This window comes from Megascapheus bottae, chromosome 25 (assembly GCF_031878675.1).
Source record: "Megascapheus bottae isolate mThoBot1 chromosome 25, mThoBot2.hap1, whole genome shotgun sequence".
Taxonomy (NCBI): domain Eukaryota; kingdom Metazoa; phylum Chordata; class Mammalia; order Rodentia; family Geomyidae; genus Megascapheus; species Megascapheus bottae.
This window is the reverse complement of record NC_143533.1, coordinates 14,191,869-14,212,357: the sequence shown is the minus strand read 5'-3', so window position 1 is coordinate 14,212,357 and position 20,489 is coordinate 14,191,869. Positions and strand designations below refer to the sequence as shown.

General features: G+C 36.7%; 1 protein-coding gene across 5 annotated transcripts in view; it reads left to right on the top strand.

The window, feature by feature from the left end:
• Tcf12 (transcription factor 12) overlaps positions 1-20,489 on the top strand; it is a 266,660-nt gene that overhangs the window by 159,617 nt on the left and 86,554 nt on the right. For all 5 annotated transcript variants that reach the window (XM_090358334.1, XM_090358333.1, XM_090358330.1 and 2 more), the window contains one exon: positions 10,143-10,207. In XM_090358334.1, the coding sequence (XP_090214460.1) occupies positions 10,143-10,207 (65 nt within the window). The remainder of the gene's footprint in view (positions 1-10,142; positions 10,208-20,489) is intronic.

Below are 20,489 nucleotides of genomic sequence, written 5' to 3'. Positions count from 1 at the left end.
AATTAACAATCATTTATTAGCCACTATTTTAGAGCACAGTTCTCTTGAGCTGCACTGCTTCCATGTGGCTGTGTGCCATGAATAGAGCCTTGGAGTAGAATCTGTCCCTGGCATGCAATCAAAATAAGTTTAGAATTCCAGACCAGTGTTCTCTGAAAAGTAGATCTGCCTCCTGGTCCCTGGATGCCATAAAAAAAGACTTGGCCCCTGACCTTCCCTGGTAAAGCCACAGACTAAATTAAACAGCCAAGATTTAAAAAAAAAAAAAAATGGTGAAAGAAAATTGGAATAAGCAACAATAGGCTTGATGTTCTACTTACTGTATAACAGGAGAAATTTCTGAGATAGGCACTGATACAAGGATTTGATGGCAACAAATATTCTCTCAGAGGGAGTAAGTCATATATGAGTGTATGTTCACTGTGTTACTTTCATGTCAAGGTGGAAATACATGCTCCCTTCTATACTCACAGCCAAATTATTTGGTAATTTGATTGTTACTTGTCTTTTTTTCTTTGTTTTGTTTTCTTTATGAGTAGGTACATGTTAAACTGATTGTCAGACTGTCAATTAAGTTATTTTGCATCTTTTCAAGATAAGCTTGAAAATGCAAAATTATGTTATAAACATTCATGCCATCTTCTCTCAGAATTCCACCAAAGGGCAATTCCTAATTATCTAATCCATTGTGCCATCACAAAAGTGAAACTGGAGAAGTATGGAGACAATAAGTGAGAAAATGTATTTAAATTCTGTACTTAAAAAGAAAAAACCCATGTTGAGCCAAAGCAATAAATTGTTTAAATTCAATTTTGAAAGCAGTATTAATCTAAATGTTTCCAGGTTTAATTTAGGAAACGTAATTATTAAAGTAAGACATCTCAAGAGTAGAATTTAGATGTTGCACTACCTATAATACACACACACACACACACACACACACACACACACACACACACACACGATCATGAAATGATCCAGAAAGTTTTCGTAAATGAATAAAAAATCCAATTGTCCCATCTTCTTTTTTTTTCTGGGTATGATTTATTTTTTTAAATTTTTTATTGTAATTAATAAAAGGGTTACATGATATTTGCCAGATAAAAGGTGCATTAATTCACATACATTGATACCCTTTCACATGTCTTGGTACCCATTACCCTCCCCCCCACCCCACCCCATCTTATTCTTTTCATTGCTAATATCTAAGAACCACCACCTCACTCATACTGAATTTTGCATTTATTGTTTACCTCTAGGCATTCTAGTGACTGAAAGAAAAATGTTTTATGTAAATGTCCTCATGTGTTTATATTAATTTGTGGATCTACTGTTAAGAAAAGGCAGCTAGGGAGAAGGATTGTACAGTGTATGAATCCTGGACTACTTCACCTCATGCTTAAAAGTCTCAAAAAGTAATTCCCAAAGCCTAATCAAGTCGTTCAGAGCATATGACCATATGCTTCTGTTGGGATGGTAAGATGTTTTATTGGTGCCTTAGCAGTTCTTCAGGAATTACTGATTGGGAAGCTGCTTACACTTCTGATGCTTGTCACAGGAAAATGTGCAGAGTTAAAATGGTGTATGTGTGTGCGCCAAATACTGGGTTGGGAAAGTGATTACAACTGGGAAGTTGCTAATCACTGACCTCTATAGGGATCCTCCAGTTTATCACTAATCTCCCTCACACTTGGCATTTTCCTGTGTTGCTGCCTCATCATTCATAGCTGTGTGAGCAATTTGGCATGGAGTGAACAAGAGGAGGGCAGAGAGTCCAGCAGCTGTGCTTGTTGGCACTAGATATTTTAAATATCTCCAATGTAGCCAGCAGCGTGCTTGGCACAAAAGTTAGCCAATGATATTTAAACAAATTGTTGTAAAGAAAATAGGCAGGCATTTATTTTAAAACCTTCTTTCTTTCCTTCTTGCCTTCCTCTCTCTCTCTCTCTCTCTCTCTCTCTCTCTCTCTCTCTCTCTCTTCTCTCTTTCTCCCTCCCCCCTCTCTCTTTCTCTCTTTCCTTCTTTCTTTCTTTCCTCCCTCCCTCCCTCTCTCTCTTTTTCCTTCTTTCTTTTCTTATCCTTTAGATTGGGATGCTTTAAAGTAGAGCAGATTGCTACCAAAAAGTGTCTATAATTCTAATGATAGCATTCTTTCACACAAAGATTTCCAAGTTCTTTATAAACATTAAGTAAAGTGAACAGGCCTGTGTGAGCTACATGTTACTGAGTTGGTTTTCCTGGAACAGTGAATGTGGCCATTGGTGTTAAGTGACTTGTAACTTGCCCGTTTGTTCCCTTTGGGAGAAGTTCAGGAGTCAGGAAGTGAATCCAGTAACAAAATTCACAGTTCTCAGGCTGGAGGCTCTATCTAGTGGTAGAGCACTTGCTTAACACACTCAGGCCCTGATTCAACCCCTGGCATTGCAAACAAATAATCATTTCTTCACTTTTTCAAAGCAAATAGATGTAAAATATAAAATGTAAAGAATCCCCAGCTCTCTGCTGTGTTACGTCCAGTGGCATTGTACATTTGCTCCTTTTGTAAGGTAGAATCTTGTGTTTCTCCAGATGTCTGATTATGAGTATGTGAGTTTGTTTGTAGAATCCACCTACAAAAGAAGGGGAGCAGTTTCTCCAAACATGAAAAGGTTGGTAACTAATGAGTTTCCAGCATGATCAAGAAAAGACAGAGAGCCTACTCATGAGTCTGTTATTGAATTTATATTTGTGCCCAAATACTTAGGTTTGCCTATGTAAATATTTCATATTGTTTCTCTGAAAACTAACCATGTAAGAAAGCTAACAAGATTTACACAGTAAAATATTTCTTTTTGAACATGGTATTTCTGATCTAGGTATGGAAACATATCAGGTTTCTTTTTCCTAAGTAGAGCTGCTATCCTTTCAAAGAAATGCCTGTCTGGGGGCCAGGAGTTTGGCCTAGTGGTAGAGGGCTTGCCTAGCATGCATAAAGAACTCCTCGGTACCACATACATAGAAAAAAGCCAGAAGTGGTGCTGTGGCTCAAGTGGTAGAACTCCAGCCTTTAGAAAACCCAAGGACAGTGCTCATACCCTGAGCCCAAGCTCAGGACTGGGGGGAAAAAAAAAAAAAAATCAACCCATTAGTTGTTTTTAAATGTTTTCAAGCATTGGAATATATATATTTTTCCTAAATAAAGGGTCTAAATTATACTTAAAAAAAGAAAAAACAGTCTAATGTTAACCATATAAATTATAGCACATGGAGGTTTTCATGTAATAAATGATTAATTTAAATTTTTGAATGTAAATCAGTCTTATAAAAATGAATAGAAATAATGGCTTTCATATAAATACAGGAACCTATTCTAGTTTTGTGCTGCTATTCACAGAGTCAACAATTACTTCTTTAATTAGTCACTTTAATTAGGAAATCTTAAGTTTGTAGACATTTTCAGGTATTCACTGTATAGTTGCAGAAATAAATGGCATACAGGCTACATCTTCCATAATCTTTATTGCTGGCTATTTCCTTACTAGTCATTGTTTTCAGTTGATGGAAAAGAGCACATACCCTGAGGATATAATAGAGCCTTTTTTTTTTCCATCCAAAGACTGAAATCTATAGGAGATTTGAAATCTAACTCCTGTCTTACATCTATAATCAGCTTCTTCAGTTAGTTTTCAGTACTAACTGAAGAAAGAAGGAGATAGGCAGGAGTGGTATAGTACTTTTCTAGTGCCTTGCATGTAACAGCTAGTTAGCAAGGGCATATCCCTACCTTCATCTCCACAGCGATTTCAAGACTTTGGGTGCATAAAGAGAAGTGGGAGAGACAGCTCTACTGCCATGCAGTCTTTGAAGAGGTTTGTTAGGGAGATGAGAAACCAGAGCTGGTCAAAAAGGAATGCCTTGGCTTCTGGGAAAGTCTACTTGAGTCTTCCCATCATCCTCTGTCAAAGCTTGCTGTACACAGGCATCCTGTAAACATAGCCGTGGTTTCAGCGCTCCACTGCTGTAGCCCTCCGTGAAGCAGGAGTCCTAAGGGTGCCTTCTCATGACTATGGCCATTCATTTTCTTCATGATGACATGCATTGAACCAAAAGCATCCCATTAAGAAGAGTTAACCAACCCTATTTTTTTAAGATTGTTTAAGTTTATGCAAAGTAAACAAATTCCTGCATTATCCATTGGCAACAACTCCACAGGATGTCATTATGTGACCTGGCTTGTTTTTGTTTGTTTATGACAGTACTGGGATTTGAACTTAGGAGTTCTTAAACTTATTTCTCAGGTGCTCTGTCACTTGAACCATAGTTATTTTTCAGATAGGGATTTGAGCTTTTGTTGCACAAGGCTGGCCTTGGATTGCGATCTCCCACTCAAGCCTCCTTCATAGCTGGGAATAGAAATGTGAAGCACCATGCACAGCTTGTCTCAGTTCACCTAGACTGGCCTCCAGCTATAGTCCTCTATCTTTGTGTCTCTTTACCTAGCTAGAATTATAATTATGTATCACCAGACATAGCCATATCAGAAACAGGCCCCGAAAGATAACATTGGAGTAAATCTTTTTCTACCAGGCACTTGGAAGAAAGAGTAGCATCATCAAAGTGAAGAGTAGGAATCATTTGGGAATGAAGCTAGCATAACTGTCTCTATGGGAGTTGCATATTGTGTACGTCAGACTTCGTTGCTTAGACAAAATACCTGGTTTAGAAACCTGAAAAGAGGAAAGATCAGTTTTAACTCATGATTTCAGAGATTTTGGTCCATGATCAGCTGACTCCATTGCTGTGGACTTTAGGCAAGCAAGATAAAAACAATTCGGAAAGCCTGTGCTGGAATAAAGTGGCTCACCTCATGGCAAACAGAGGTGGAAAGGAGCCAAAAGGGGCAGGGGACCAGACATGACCCTTCATGACACTTCCCCAGAAATCTACCCCCTTTCCACCCTTCTCCCACCTTCCAGTAGTCTATTCAGATTTTTAATCCATTGGTGGAATAGTCAGTCCTCTTCTGGAGAAGGAGCTCTTCTAACACAGTCACTTCCCAAATGATCCACCTCTGAGAACTGCTTGTAGTGGGGCCTTTAAGAGCTACTTGAGCTTTCTAAAGAGACACTTTATGTATAAACCAAAATGTACATGTGTGTGTGAAGTAAACCTTTGTATTTTGCTTTCGATTGTTTGGAGGGTGATTTGTCATTGGTCCCTCTTCTCAGCAGGACTAGTTTACAGGTCCAGTTCCAAATCAGTTGAGAAGCAGTTCCTTGGGGTTCTGGGTAGAGAAGATGCATATGCTGTTCTGGGCTCCACCACATGTTGACGTGGTTGGGTTTTAGTTTTTCGCTTAACTTCCTTTGGAAAATAGTGCAGTACAGTTCAGTTAAGAATTTGGTGTCGCCAGATGCTGTGGCTTACTCCTGTAATCTTTTAACTATTCAGGAGGCTGAGAACTGAGAATCAAGGTTCAAAGCCAACCCAGGAAATAAAGTCCGTGAGACTTGTATCTCCATTTAACCATCAGAAAACTGAAAATGGCGCTGTGGCTCAAAATAGGTTGGTAGCTTTGAGCTGAAGAGCCTAGGTTCACTGCCCAGGCCCAGGGTTCGAGTCCCACAACTGACACACACAAAAAAGTATTTGGGAGGTGAGGGAGGAATATGGGAACAAAAACATGAGAAGGGATAGCATTGATTGTTAAGTAATGCACCTTTTATCTGGCAAATATAATGTAACCCTTCTATTAATTACAATAAAAATTAAAAACAAAAAAGAATCTGGTGTCAAGCTGGAGTTATAGGTCAGTGGCAGAACATTCTTAGTGTGTGTTTGGCCTTGCCTCAATTCACAGACCCCCAGAAAAGAAAGAACAGGAGAGGGGAAGGGGAAAGGAAAGAAAAAGGGGAAGAAAGAATAAGTTAGTGTTAGCTTCGCAGTCAGGTTCTTCCTGCTGCTTTTTTTTGTGTGGGGGGGGGAGGGGGAGAGGGCAGCACCCTAATCCTGGGGCTTGAACACAAGGCCTGGGCACTATCCTTGGACACTTTTTGCTTGATGCTAGCATCCTGCCACTTGAGCCACAGTACCAATTCTGGCTTTTTCTGAGTAAGGGGTATCAAGAAATGAAATCCAGGGCTTCACTCTACCACTAGGCCAGCACTCTACCACTAGGATACGCTCCCGGCGCCCCATCCTGCATTTTTTTTTTTTTTTTTTGCCTGTCCTGGAGCTTGAACTCAGTGCCTGAACACGGTCCTTGGGTTTTCTTGAGGCTAGGGCTCTACCTCTTGAGCCACTGCACCTGGATTTTTCTATGTATGTGGTACAAAGTATTCTAACCCCGGTCTTTATGCATGCTAGGCAAGCACTCTATCACTAAGCCAAACTCCCGAGACATCCTTCTGCTTTTTAATTCAGGCATATTATTTCTTAGGTAAATTATTCCTATATTTCAGCAAAATGGGATTTAATAGTGTCTACCTCAGTGTTAAGGATTGAAGCCACTACTGGCTTTCATCTAGATTATTTAAATACTCTTATAATTGTTCTACCTGTTCCCCTGGTCCAGGCAGCAGTCAAATGGTATTTTTAAAGATGTAAACTATCTTTTTTATTCAACAGTGCTAGACTCAGTTGGAAAACCATTTGGTTATCCCTACCGAAACATGTAGGATTTTTAACTTAGGTTTAGGCATTCTTAGAATAAAAGGGAAAATTGCTAAACTTGGATGGGGAAAAAAATAGTCATTTTAATTTTGAAATTTAGTATTACCTTCCATTTTAATTGAGGGATAGTAGAGTAGCTCTATCAGTTCTTCAGTTTCTGTTACCAAAGGATACTATATCTATTCAGTTCTTACAGTTATGTGAAAGTAGCATTTATTTTTTGAAGCTATTATTGCCATTAGGTCTGTAGTTAGAGCCTCCTATTTAAAATGGTCACTTACTTTGCTTACATTTAGACGATTACATAATACTATGTTTTCTGTTTTGTGCATTTAAAAACATTATGATCGTATGATAGGATGCCCAGTGAGTCTTTGCAATCATCTTTCATAGGTGTTTTCATGGATAACTCTGGATCATTCCTAAACTGTTCTGTGGAAGTTTACCAGCTAAGATTGTGTGCACACTGCATGTATACATTATATAAAAGCCCACCTAAAATACAGTAGCTACGGGTTATTTTTCAGACATCTGAGGTAAAATAAGCAATTAAATGACCAGTTTTAATTAGTCAAAAAATATTTTTGTGAAAGTAATTTTGAAAGAATTAAAGATGAGTGCCTTCTAAGCCTCAGACTGAATATGTATTATTATATTTCAAGAGTATTCAAACTTTTTTAAATCCCTGGGAAAATAACTAGTTCTTATAAATGAAAGATGAAATAAAAATGTATTTACATTTCAAATTTTTCATTTGAATACATTAAGTACTTTAAAATTATCAACTTTCTATTTCAAGAGAAACTTGTGATTTATATGTTTAACAGTCTGTCAAATTGATAGCCTTCCCTTGACAATTAAGAATCTGTTTGAAAGCTGTATTTTATTAAAAATGAAGCTCATATTCACACTCTCTTCCCTTCCTACCTCAACCTTTTTTAAAAAGCCCTCTCACCTAATATCCTTAAGTAAAAGTATGTTTTAGGTTGTTATTTAGCTTTAGTTCTTTAAAATGTTGTTTTTAACTGACAAGTAGTTGTGTGCATTTATGTTATGTGCATACATTATGGAGTAAGTGCATCATAGCTTTGTGTCTATACTGTCGTAAAAATAATATTGCAAGAGGGCCAGGAGTTTGGTCTTATGGAGTGCTTGCCTAGCATACATGAAGACCTGGGTTCGATTCCTAGATACCACATACATAGGAAAAGCCGGGAAGTGGTGCTGAGGCTTTAGCCCTGAGAAAGTCAAGGACAGTGCTCAGGCCCTGAGCTCAAGCCCATGACTGGCTAGTAATAATAATAATAATAATAATAATAATAATAATAATAATATTGCAAGAAAAGAAATTTGTAACGTAGGAAGGGCTGGGTGAATAATGATACATTACTAAAATTAGCACTTTTAACTTACATATTTGTTGAAAATATTGATGTGTCTCCCAGTTTTACAGTAGCATCTATGTGATACTGAGCTTGTTCGTAAATGCAATATCTTAATTAAAGGTAGGTACTGGAGAATGATTTTTAATATTCACAAATTAATTTACTTCATTTTGAAATATGACTCCACAAACAGTAGGTGTGAGGCTAGCCTTTATATTTTTTTTCCCAGTAAGCTTTTCATCATCAGTCATTCTGGCTCATGCCTATAATCTTAACTCCTCAAAAGGCTAGGACCTGGAGGACTGAAGTTTGAATCCAGCACAAGCTGAAAAGTCTGGGCTCAAATGTCTACTTGTCATCTGAAATGCATGTTCCACCCTCACAGCCAAGAGGTCTTCCTAAACCACGTCCAATAATATCTTAATGAACTCGGTTCATATAATCTCAATGTTTTTAAATCTTCCGTGTAAATTACTTGCTAATTGATTTTTACCTTGGAATGGTCATAAACAGCTTGCCATTGTTCATTTTGCTTCTGTTTGTGAGATTCTAAATCAAATGTTGATCTCCTTGTAGAAATCGTGTGTGTGTGCGTGTGTGTGTGTGTATTTGGTACTGGGGCTTGAACTCAATAACCTAACACTCTTGATCACTGCTGGAACTTTTGCTTGAGCCCCACCTCATCATGGTAATTTAGATGTGCATATATTATACTTTAGTTATAGTAACTCTGTTTTCTCTTTTCTCATCTTGCTAACTATGTATTGATCAGCAGCTTTTGTTAGATTTCTTATGCCATCTTCACACATGATTGTAATGTAGCTGAAAATTACTCTATTTTTCAATCTTTTGAATGTGTTTTTACTGTTATACATTGACAATAAAGGATTTTATAAAGTCAGAGTTAAACTCTTTAAAAATTGAATGTATGGACGCCAGGCACTGTGGCTCATACCTGTAATCCTAGCTGCTTAGGAGAGTGAAATCTGAGGATCAGAGGTTGAAGCCAGCCTGGGCACTGAAGACCATGAGACTCTTATCTCCAGTTAACCACTAGAAAACTGGAAGTAGCGCTATTGCTCAACTCAAGGACAGTGCATAGGTCCAGAGGTTAAGCCCTACAACTAACCAAAAAAATTTTCTTTTTCTTTTAATGTATGGTCCGGGAGTTTGGGCTAGTGGTAGAATATTTGCTTAGCATGCATAAAAACCCGGATTTGATTCCTTGTACCACATACATAGGTGGGGAAAAAGCCAGAAGTGATTCTGTGGCTCAAGTGGGAGATCTCTAGCCTTGAGAAAGCCTAAGGACAGTGCCCAGGCCCTGAGCTCAAGCCCAAGACTGGCCAAAAAAATAAAATAAAAATAAGAAATTATATGCATGTGTTACTGTATTTTAGGATACAGTACCATAAAAGCAAAGTTACAAGATGATTTTGACTTGATGACAGTAATTTGTTAGAATAGTTTGGTAACTTAGACGTTTTCTTTTTTGCTGGTCCTGGGGCTTAAACTCTTGGCGGGATCTTGGGCTCCTATTCTCAAAGCTAGTTATCTACCATTTTGAGTCAGTGCTACTTTTAACTTTTTCTGCAATTAACTGAAAATAAGAGTCTTACAGATTTTCCTGCCCAAGCTGGCTTTGAACTATGATCCTCAGATATCAGCCTCCTGAGTAGAATTACAGGAATGAGCCATTGGTACCCTGCTATTTTTAGCTTTTTAGAAATAATTGTATAGAGCCGGGAATTTGGCCTAGTGGTAGAGTGCTTGCCTAGCATGCACGAAGATCCGGGTTTAATTCCTCTGTACCATATACATAGAAAAAAGCTGGAAGTGGTGCTATGGCTCAAGTGGTAGAGCTCTAGCCTTGAGAAAGCCCAAGGACAGTGCTCAGGTCCTGAGTTCAATTCCCAGGACTGGCAAAAAGTAATGGTAATAATTGTACACTGTATATTTTTTTCTATCGTTTGTCATTTTTTTTTCATTTTATTTCCAAGTCCTGTGATAGTTTCCGTGAATAATCTAAAAGTTAAATTGATTGCCTATCAATAAATAAAATTTTTGTACAAAGTTCTTTTCTTGATTTTTTTTTTTTTTTTGTAGGCAAAACATCAGAGAGAGGCTCATTTTCCCTGTACAGCAGAGACACCGGATTACCAGGCTGTCAGGTAAGTCTTGTGAATAGCAATATGATAGCTTTTAATCACTTAAATAAAAGGTTTAAGAAAAATAGAGGAATTAGAGATTTATCTGTTTTATCATTTGTTCATTAATTTGTGAATAGTTCATTTCCGTATAGTGAGGTGTTTTTTGTTTTTTGTTTTTTGTTTTTTTTTTTAGCATTTAAATGTCTTTTCTCCTGTCGCTCCTTTAAATTGGATTGCCTTCTCCAAGTCCCCCTCTGTCCTTTTCTTCTACCTTTCCTTCCTCCCTTCTTGCAGCCTCCTTTCCATTACTGATGTTTGAATTCGATTGTAAGTTTGCTCAGGCTTGCCTGGCCCACAGTCCTTCAATTTACACTTCTACTCTCTCTGGGATGACAAGTGCACCACACCATGCACAGCTTTTTATGTTGAGATAGGGATATCATAAACTTTTTTGCCCATGTGTGGCTTCCTCAGGTCTTTGTCTCCCAAGTATGCAGGTATGAGCCATTGTGGCCTGCTAACAGATGTAAGCCTCTCATAGCCTACTTGTTTTATCTAGAAACAAATGTCAAAAAGATCGTACCCCTTTCTAAAATAGGTATTTTAGCTTATTGTTTTTGAAAATAGTTTTGTATCTTTCTCCCTAGGAAAACAAAATTGCTCATATACAACAAGAACATATGGTTACCCAGTTTAGCTTGAATATCCTGTCATAACAAATACATTGTTAATGTTAGGATTTTCATTTTTTCCCTGATGTTTTAGCCTTGAAACAGTTTCTGGACTTGGTACCTTTGTTTCAACTCTTCCATATTTCTTGCCTGCCATATGCATTCCCAAGACAACTAGAAAAAAAAAAAGCAGAACATACTAGATTTCTTCCTGTTATCTGCCTGATTTTCATGAGACTAACCCCAAGGAGCTAATTTTAATGTCATGCATTAATACCTACTTATAATTCTGTATCTCTAAAGAGAGCTTTCCATAAGATCCTCTTACAGTATGGCATCTCCTTTATAAAACAATATATCATAAATGCTGTTGGCATAGTCTAAGCCAGGCATGATGCTGCATGCCTGTAATCTCAGCTCTTAAGAGGTAAGGGTGGGAACAGGATAACTTCAAGGTCTGCTGAAATATATAGTAAGGTCCTGTCCTCAAAAGAAAAGAGATTCCTCCTTATCCATGGTTCATTTTCTGTTATTTTGTATAACCAGAGTAAATTATAGTCTAAAAGTATTCTAGAAATAATACATTTGGTAGTGTGAGGGAATCTTGTAGTGTTCTACTTGTGTGTGACTTGTTGCCTTGTCCAGTGTACATGTTGCTTGCCATTAGTCATTTAGCATCCTCTTGTTAGCAGCTTGATTGTGTTCTCTTTCACAGTATGAGTGTAATAAAATGCTTCCTTACGTGAAAGGTAGAAGAAGTTCACATCTTAATAAGGAAATTTTTAAAATACTGTATGCTGACATTGCTAGAATCTAGAATAGATTGAAATGTTTACAGAAACTTATTATAATCATTCAGTTTTATTGTTAGCTATTGTTGTTCATGTCTCATGTGTTATGGTACCTGATTTGTAAATTAAATTTTATCGTGTGTGTGTGTGTTTAAAAATAGCATGTATACAAGGATCAGGTTCTGTCCATAGTTCCAGCCAACAGTGTGATGGGGGAAGATGGTCCTATAATATATCCCCTGTGAATAAGGGGACTACAATATAGGGGATAGATATTGTTCCAGAAGATTTCTTAGCTTCTGACCATATTTAGTTGTCACCCAAATGATTTTTAGAGTTGATATTGTTACAGTTTGAACTCAAGGTATTGTGCTTGCTAGGCAATCACTACCATTTGAGCCATGTCCCAGCTCTGTTTTGCTTTCAGCTACTTTTCGGTAGCATCTCAAGCTTTGGCCCAGCCCAGCCTCAGACCAAAATCTTATCTTTCCCTACCTTCCCTTCTCTTCTTACCTTGCCCACATAGCTAGGATCAAAGATGTGCACCACCATGCCTGACTTGGTTGAGTTGGGGTTCCTATTACTTTTTACTAGGACTGGCCTTGACTTGGGTGTTTTTTTTTTTTTTTTTTTTTTTTTTTAAGTTTTAGTGGTGATAATGATTCCTCTATCCTCCATGATTTTTCTTAACTTTATTATGATTTAGCCAGGGGTTATACATAACCTTACCAGCTCTTACTGACTCACAGGAGCCAAGTCTGTTAAAGTTTTGAGAATTTTGCAAAATTTATTGGCATCATGTTATTATCTTAATTACATATCATGAAAATATTTAAATAATAAAAAATTAAAATTGTATAAAGTTGTTTGTTTTTTTAAAGTAAGTTATATATTAACCAGGTGACTTATGCCCATCTAGAAATTATGGAGAAACAAATGTAAATGTTGAGTTAGGGGTGTGGCTCTGAAGTGTAATGCTTGAGAGCACAAGTCCTAACAGTGATGGAGAAAAAAGAAAAAGAAAAATCCTACTTATTTGGGTTTCAGGATGTGAGTAGCAAAACAACCACTGAGCTTCTAGCCCCAAATAAAGTACTTTTTAAGTCTTCCTTGAAGAATAATAGTGCCAACTTAGATTTATTATTTTTTGATTGTCATATTAAGTCATGTATCCCTGACAATAGACAAATACCATCACATCCAGGTAGACTGATCATTGCTTCTGTATCTATCATTCTGTGGTCAGTTTTGTAAGTCCTTAACTTTGTTCATCTTATAGCAATACATTAAAAGCAAAAAAAATTTGAAAACTAATATACATTGATAATAGTTGCGAGAAATGACTACAGAGTCCTGTCACAATAAAGTGCTCTATAAACTTCCATTCTGGCACATCATCAAGTAGACTTTCTTCTAATCTACATTAAAGCATTGATATTCTTTCCCCTAGATCTCAGATATAAGGCAGCAGCCTGGTGAATCGATGCAATATTGTTTATTTCTCATTAGAAATATGAGACTGATAGGAGTCTCAGTTCCTGGTAATACAGTAGAGGGTTAGTAAATGTCAGTCAAGGATGGTAAGAAAAATGAAGTGTAAGGCTTTAAGGTCAGAAGACCCAGGTTCACATCCAATTTGTGCATAGATTCCTTATTGAAGAATAAGATTAGCAATTTCTACTCCTCTCCCCCAATTTACTTTCTAGTTCTAGGAAGGTTAAACTGTGCTTGTGAAAAAGAAATTATAACATACTAGAAGGTCTTTTGCGTTCTCAGTATTATTTTCAAGGGGCTCATAAGTTGGTCATCCATTGTTGCTTAAGCTGAGGGAGAAAACTACTACAAACATATATCTGATAAATTATAATTAATGCTTCTATTTAATGGATTTTCACTTACTTTTTTATTTTATTCCAAGATACTGGTATTAATTAGGATCACTGAGAAGCTCCATTGGTACTATTTTCCTATTTTACTAAGATTCATCTTAGTGGATTTTGCCAAAGATTAATATGCATTTGAAGCAGATTTAATTCTTCAATCAAAAATGTTTATTTTAAATCTGGTGTATTGCAGTATAATAACAGTTACCATTTGCTGAGCACTGACTGAGCCAAGTATTTGACTAAATATGCTTAAATTTAATCTTTCAGTAACCCATCTTGCAGACTAGAAAACAGAAGTTCTCCAGAGGTACTTAAACTATGATACAACTATCATGCTACAACAAAGTCAAATTTCTAATCTGAGTCATTGTGTCCTTTTCCATTTAATAACTTTTTTTGAGGGCAGGACTTGAGAGTTCATGTACTTATCAAATGATTGGAACCCAGTCCAAAGATTGGGTATGGAAAAAAAAAAAAGAAACTATAAGGTCACTGCTTGATAAGTGTTTATAAACATCTGAGATATCAGAAAGGCCTGTGGGAAAGAGATCCACAAGGTAATGTGTGTGATGTGAACTAACAATGACGATTGTAGTAAATGAGGACTAGGGATACTTAAGTATGAGGAAGAGGCATTTTAGAAAAATTCTCAAAAACCATTTGTGATCATCAAGGAGCCCAAAATTGAGCAGAACAGAAAAATTAAACTTTAGCCAGTATGCACAGCACCAATGAATACAAGGCAGACTGGTAACACAGTAGTAGGGTTCATTTGCTACTTAACTCTGGCTGTACTCCATTTACTGGGAGAAGTTACAATGAGGGACAACAACTAATTCTGGGCTTTAGTAAGTAAACTTAGGAAATTCAAGGGTTTCGGCTTTTTTGGAGGGGGCGTTGTTTGTTTTGGAGGTTTTTTTTTTTTTTTTTTTGGCTTGTTAACTTCTGTTCAGAGAAAAACAGAAGGAAAAAATACACTTAACTAATTTGAACAAAATATTGTAAGTAATACTACAAATGATATCCGAATACAACCTTGAAGCTATTTTCCTTCAGCAACATCCCCTAAGGAACATTAAGTCTGCCATTAATGTACAGAAAATGCTACTGACATTGTGCAAAATTTAAGCTAATTTAATAATGCCTGATGGGCCTTATTTCATGTTAAGATGATGTAATAACATGTTGCTAAATGAGTCTCCCCTTCCTGCTGTCACAGCCGTCCCATGACTGATGGACCATTAAAGGGAAACCAGTGTAGCAGTGTTACTGGAAACACTGATAGTCATTCTGCAATTGAGGTTTTTTTTAATCCAACATAGAGCGTAGAAGCCATCATCTTTATTAAAACAGATGTTACTTTTAAAACTTGTAGTTACATTTTTTTATCATTATGACAGTTCATTGGTATCACTTAAGTAAGTGTTGCATTATTCAAATAATTTGAACAAGTTTTCCTTAAAATACTCATATCTTTAAGGTAACAGTTTTTTTTTCTCTAGAAGTTTAAAGTTTCATCTGACTTAGATATTATGCCCTTGAGAATGACAAGACCCTATCTCAAAAAGAACAAAAAAACTTTAAAAACTAAATGAATTATCAACAGCCTTTACCTAATAGTTATTTATAGTGCTTGATACAGTGCTGGAGATAATAAATTCCTTTTTAAGGCCACTTGTTTCATTTAGTAGGACTGAGTCCTATGCTGGCCCATATAATTAATGTCAGTAAATTACAAAGGTTTGAAAATACAGAGTATGTTCTCTGACTGCAAAAGCATTAAATTAGAATCCAATAAGACAGCTAGAAAAGACCTATATTTGAAAATTAAATGACACATATTTGAGCAAGCCATGGTTTAAAAAGGAAATTGCAAGAGGGTTTACAATTTCCTACCCCCGCACGCCTTTTAAGAGAGAAAATCTGTAGTGAGTCAGGTTATAAAAACTAGCAAAGCCCAAAGTAAACTAAAAAGGAAAGAAATACTGAAGAACAGAAATCAATGTAATAGAGAAAAAAATGGGGATGGGGGAATGTAGTAACCCTTACCTAAACATATTAATACAAGGAGGGAGGAATAAAGTGGGGGGGGGAAGAGGGATAGGGAAAAAGAGAAAGAATAAACTACCAAGATACTTAAGAGTGAAAGAGAGATTGGCTGTGTAAACTACATACATTTTAATATTGTAAGGAAGCCCAGGGGATATGGTACATACCTATAATCTCAGCTACTTCTGAAACCCAGCTTGGGCAACCTAATGAGACCCAGCCGGCAAGAATGAATACAAACACACACAAAGCAATTAGTAATTATAGAATTTACTAAGCTACAAATTTTAGATGAAATAAATAAGTTTATTAGAAATATTTGCCACAGCTGGGCATCACTGGCTCAAACCTGTAATCCTAACTAACAGGAGGCTGAGATCTGAGGATCTTGGTTCAAAGTCTGCCCAGGAATGAAAGTCAATGAGACTCATCTCCAGTTAACCACTAGAAACCCAGAAGTGACTCTTGACACTCAAGAGGTAGAGCACTATCCTTAAGCTGAAGAGCTCAAGGACAGAGCCCAGGCCCAGAGTTCAAGCTTAATGACCGACAAAAATGATGAAGGGAGGGAGGAAGATTGATTTGCCACATTATTTAATCTGATTAAATAATGATTAGGCAATAAAACTGAATCCATCTCAAAAAGTCTTCTACAAAGAAAACTTGAGCATTGTATAGTCTCACTGGTGAACTTCTTTTTTATTAAATTCTTAAGGTAGGGCTGGAAGTTTAGCCTAGTCATAGAATGCTTGCCTAGTATGAACAAAGACAATCATTTCAAGGCAGGTAACACTGAAAACCCTTCTCAAGGGGGGAAAATGTGTGTGTGTGTGTGTGTTAATTCTTGGACTTGATGGTGTGATTTTATATATTTAGGAATACCTCTGAATGGTTTTATCATGATTGAGATACCCATTAGAGTCTTACTGCCTTTTTCTCAAAATTAAGTTTTGAAGTTGCTATGTCCGTGATTCTTAACAACATTTTCAAATATTTCTTTTTAATAATGTAATTGTTTAATAACAAGATGTACTTAAATTTGTGGTAATTCTCTTGTAAATTTCAATAAGCTTTAAAATTCCTGAAGAATCATTTTAAATTATTTCCTTTATCAGATGTTTCATCTTTTCTCTTATGCTTCTGTCTGTATTACTAGGCTTGCATAGGAAATAAATGAATGAACATGGATGTTTTCTTATTTTACTGTATTTATATTATAAAGTCAGACAACAGAATAGAAAGCATCAGCCCACAGAAAGCTTAAATTCTAGTTGGGGAAGACAAGCTGTCCACACATAGAATGTTATATATGCACACTGTCTCAATAAGTGGCACCAGTGGAATTTGGTACTCAGAAGAGAGAAATGAACGTGGTTTGGGGATAAAGAGTTACAAAGGATACAGAGAGCCCCAAGACCTTACAGGACAGGTAAACTTTTCCTTAGAGAGGAGAGCAACTTGGGGAAAGAAAGCATGAGACTAATGAAAGCAAGTACTTCATATCTCTTGAACTGACTTTTTCCAGGGCCAGGTTATGTGCCAGCTTGTTTGGTGTGTTTGTAGCACCTAGCTCAGTACCTGACAAAGAGCAGGTCTCAGTAAGTCTTATTTTGAATGAAAAAGATAAATGTATGTTTTAGGAATAATAGCATCTTAGTTTGGCTTGTAGTAGTTATTTAGAGAAACAGTATGAGATGTCTGAGTTATAAGAAAGAGCCTCAGGTACCTCTCCAAAGAGTTCATTCGACAGTTGGGCTGATGAAAAATAAGTGACTTTTATCAAAATGAAGCTTTTTGATTCAGGATGTGCAAGAGATAGACTAGCAGACAAGTTAGCCATTTAAAATATTGTTGTTCTAGGTCACATGAAAAGAACAAATGAAGGTAATTTCAAGTCTTTTAGTGCTGTGTAATAGTATATTACAGGTATTGTATGATAATTTTTAAGGGAAGTTATGAATTTCCCACAGATAAACTATGAGCGGGTATATAGATTTTATCTTAACATGACAGAACCAATTCAAAGGAAACCCCCAAATATCCATAGTCACAGGACAAAATACATAAATGGATATAGAAACAAAGACCAACCCTTCCACCCCTCGAAAGTAGGCATTTGAGGTGCTTGTGTCCCTACTAGAGACAAATTTTTTCTGCCTGTCTATAGAATATCATTGTAGTTACTCTTTGTCATCTATAAATTAGAGAACTATAAAAGCTGTCAAAGAATGAGAATCAGATAGTCTGGAGAGGTGTGCCCTAGAGCAAGGATGGGCCAACTGGCTGTACGCCAAGCCCCTTCCTTTTTAATTGGAATTTGGCTTTGTCCACTCATTTACATACTAAGACCATTTCTTACTGCAGTTGTCTAGCTGCAACCAAGACTGGACTACAGAGCTTGAATTTTCCTCTTGTTCTTTACAGAAGCAGCCCTATTCTAGATAAAAGTATAGTTTTCCATCAAGCACTAATTTTTTCCCACACAGGTATACGTTCCTGGCAATAAAGATAATCAGGGGCTTTCATATCTGGCCAATCATATGCTGGCTTGCTGTTTTCCCCAGAGGATTTATTAAGGATGATTGTTTTAAAAGCAGTTCTTTATGTAACAACAAACCTATTTGTAGGCACTTTAGCCTTGGGATGAATTGCTAGAAACATAATATTTAGGGTAATATAGCATAATATTAGTTGATACTGTATAACTTCCTGGGAAAATATATTTCAAAACAGATATAAATGAACCAAAACCCATTCAAGGAGCTGTGAATCAGTAAGGTAACTCGAAACTTTTGTGTATAGAGAACTGAAGGACTGATTCATAGTTTTAAGAAGTAATAAAGAAACTATTAAAGCTTTTCCTTGTTACTAGGTAGAAGTAAAAAATCGTAACCTCAACTGAATTTAAGACACATTTTCATGGCCTAGCTTTTCACAGGATGCAGTATTTATCTTGGAAGAAAATGACTTCCCTGTTCTAAGATGCAGTCAAAATAGGCTTGATATCACGTTACTGGTACTGGCCAACAGGATGAGAGCACCTAATTTTTAGCCAAAAGAAAGGATTGAGACATGTTCTTCAATTCTATGTGCTACCCTGGAACCAGTAAAAGGCTTTCCGAATAGTAGTGATGATCTATCTGAGTCTGGACATCAGAAACCACTACAGATACTAACATACAGTTGTATATGTTTAATTTTATTCCAGTAACACACAGCAGGCTGAAGGCCTTAACAAACAGCAAATAGTTTAATTGATAGAATGACCAGATTTACAGGTCAGTTGGACAGGTTAATGATGATGGTAATACACAGTGACTAGCATACATCAGACACTTAACCTTACAAGCATTATTTCATTTAGCTGTGAAAGAAGTGTTGTTTGCTGCCGCTGCTGCAAGCAGCAGCTGTTATTATTGCTGCTATTTGATAGCTGGGGAACCTGCAGCCTCGAGGAGCTATAGAATTTACCCATGATGACATAGCCAGTAATTGTCAGATGGATAGGAGATATTAAGGGAGTAGTGAAAGAATGATTGGAGTAATAGACTCAGTGGTCTAGTTTTCAAAGGAAGGAAATGAAGCCATGATTAAACTTTGTGACTAGAAACAAGGTCAAGATATTAGATGTCAGAAAGTGAAAGAGCAAGTGCCGAGAGCAATCAGGAAGCAGTGATAGTGTAAGAGTAGGAGATTGTGTCAAAGAGAATATTAGACTTCAAAATTTCAGAAGTCAAGTGGTTCCCAATGCTGACAACTCTCCTCTGGAGAGTAGATTATTAGATTGGTGATTGGGAATTGCTGGAGTCACAGAGGTTGAGGAGACATAATACTCACTCTTGGATGGATGTTGAAGCTCCTCCAGAGATAATTCCCCCAGGAGAGAGCCTGTGAAATGCCATGTAAGTAGCTGCTACATAATAGACTTTCAGAAAATGTTTAAAAGGTCTTTGAACTTTATGAATTGTTTAGGATATAGGTATAATAAATTTTTAGGATAGGAAAACCCTCCTCTTAAAAGTAGTAGGTAGTGAGCAGTTATTTTCTGCTTCTCTTAAAGGCCAGCAAATGTTAGGCTTTTTTTTTTTTTTTTTTTTTTTTTGGCTAGTCCTGGGGCTCAAACTCAGGGCCTAGGCACTGTCTTTCAGTTCTCTCAAGGCTAGTGCTCTACCACATGAACCACAGCACCACTTCTGGCTTTTTCTGTGTATATGGTACCACAGAATCAAATCCAGGGCTTTGTGCATACTAGGCAATTACTCTACCACTAGACCATGCTCCCACCCCATGTTAGGCTTTTTGCAAGGGTTACTTGGCAAGGAAACACTTCCTTCATTGCTTATGTTCCCTCTGGGGAAACAAATCATAATTATACTTTTGATGACACTCAGTGCTCTTTGAGAACAACACTTTACCCTTTTTCTTTTGGCAAATTTATTTCAGGGGGAAAAAAACCAGCCTATTAAGTAATAGAGATTAAATGTCATCTCAAAAGATATGAGAAAAGGTAAAGATGACTGTGTAGTGAATGTTACATAATAAGGAGTGGTTATCAGTTTTGAAGATTACTGTCACTTTTGAAAGCTAGGAAATAAACAGCAGGAACAAAAGAACTTTGGCAGTTGTAGAAATTGGATGGTGGGTATATGAAGGCTCACTGTATGTACTGTTCTTTGAAATTTTCCAAAATAAGAATTGCAAAGGTTTCTTTTGACATGTGTTATTGTAGTATTTCACCTCAAAAGTATTACATGCCTCATCTTCCTGGTGTCATGTTGAATTATACATTACTTTTAGGCGTATCTTTGGAAATACAAAGGTTTAGGAAGAATCATATTTATTACCTTTGAAAGCTAGCATTAAAGAGAAAAGGAATGATTTGAGAATATTAAAATTCTTCTGAGAG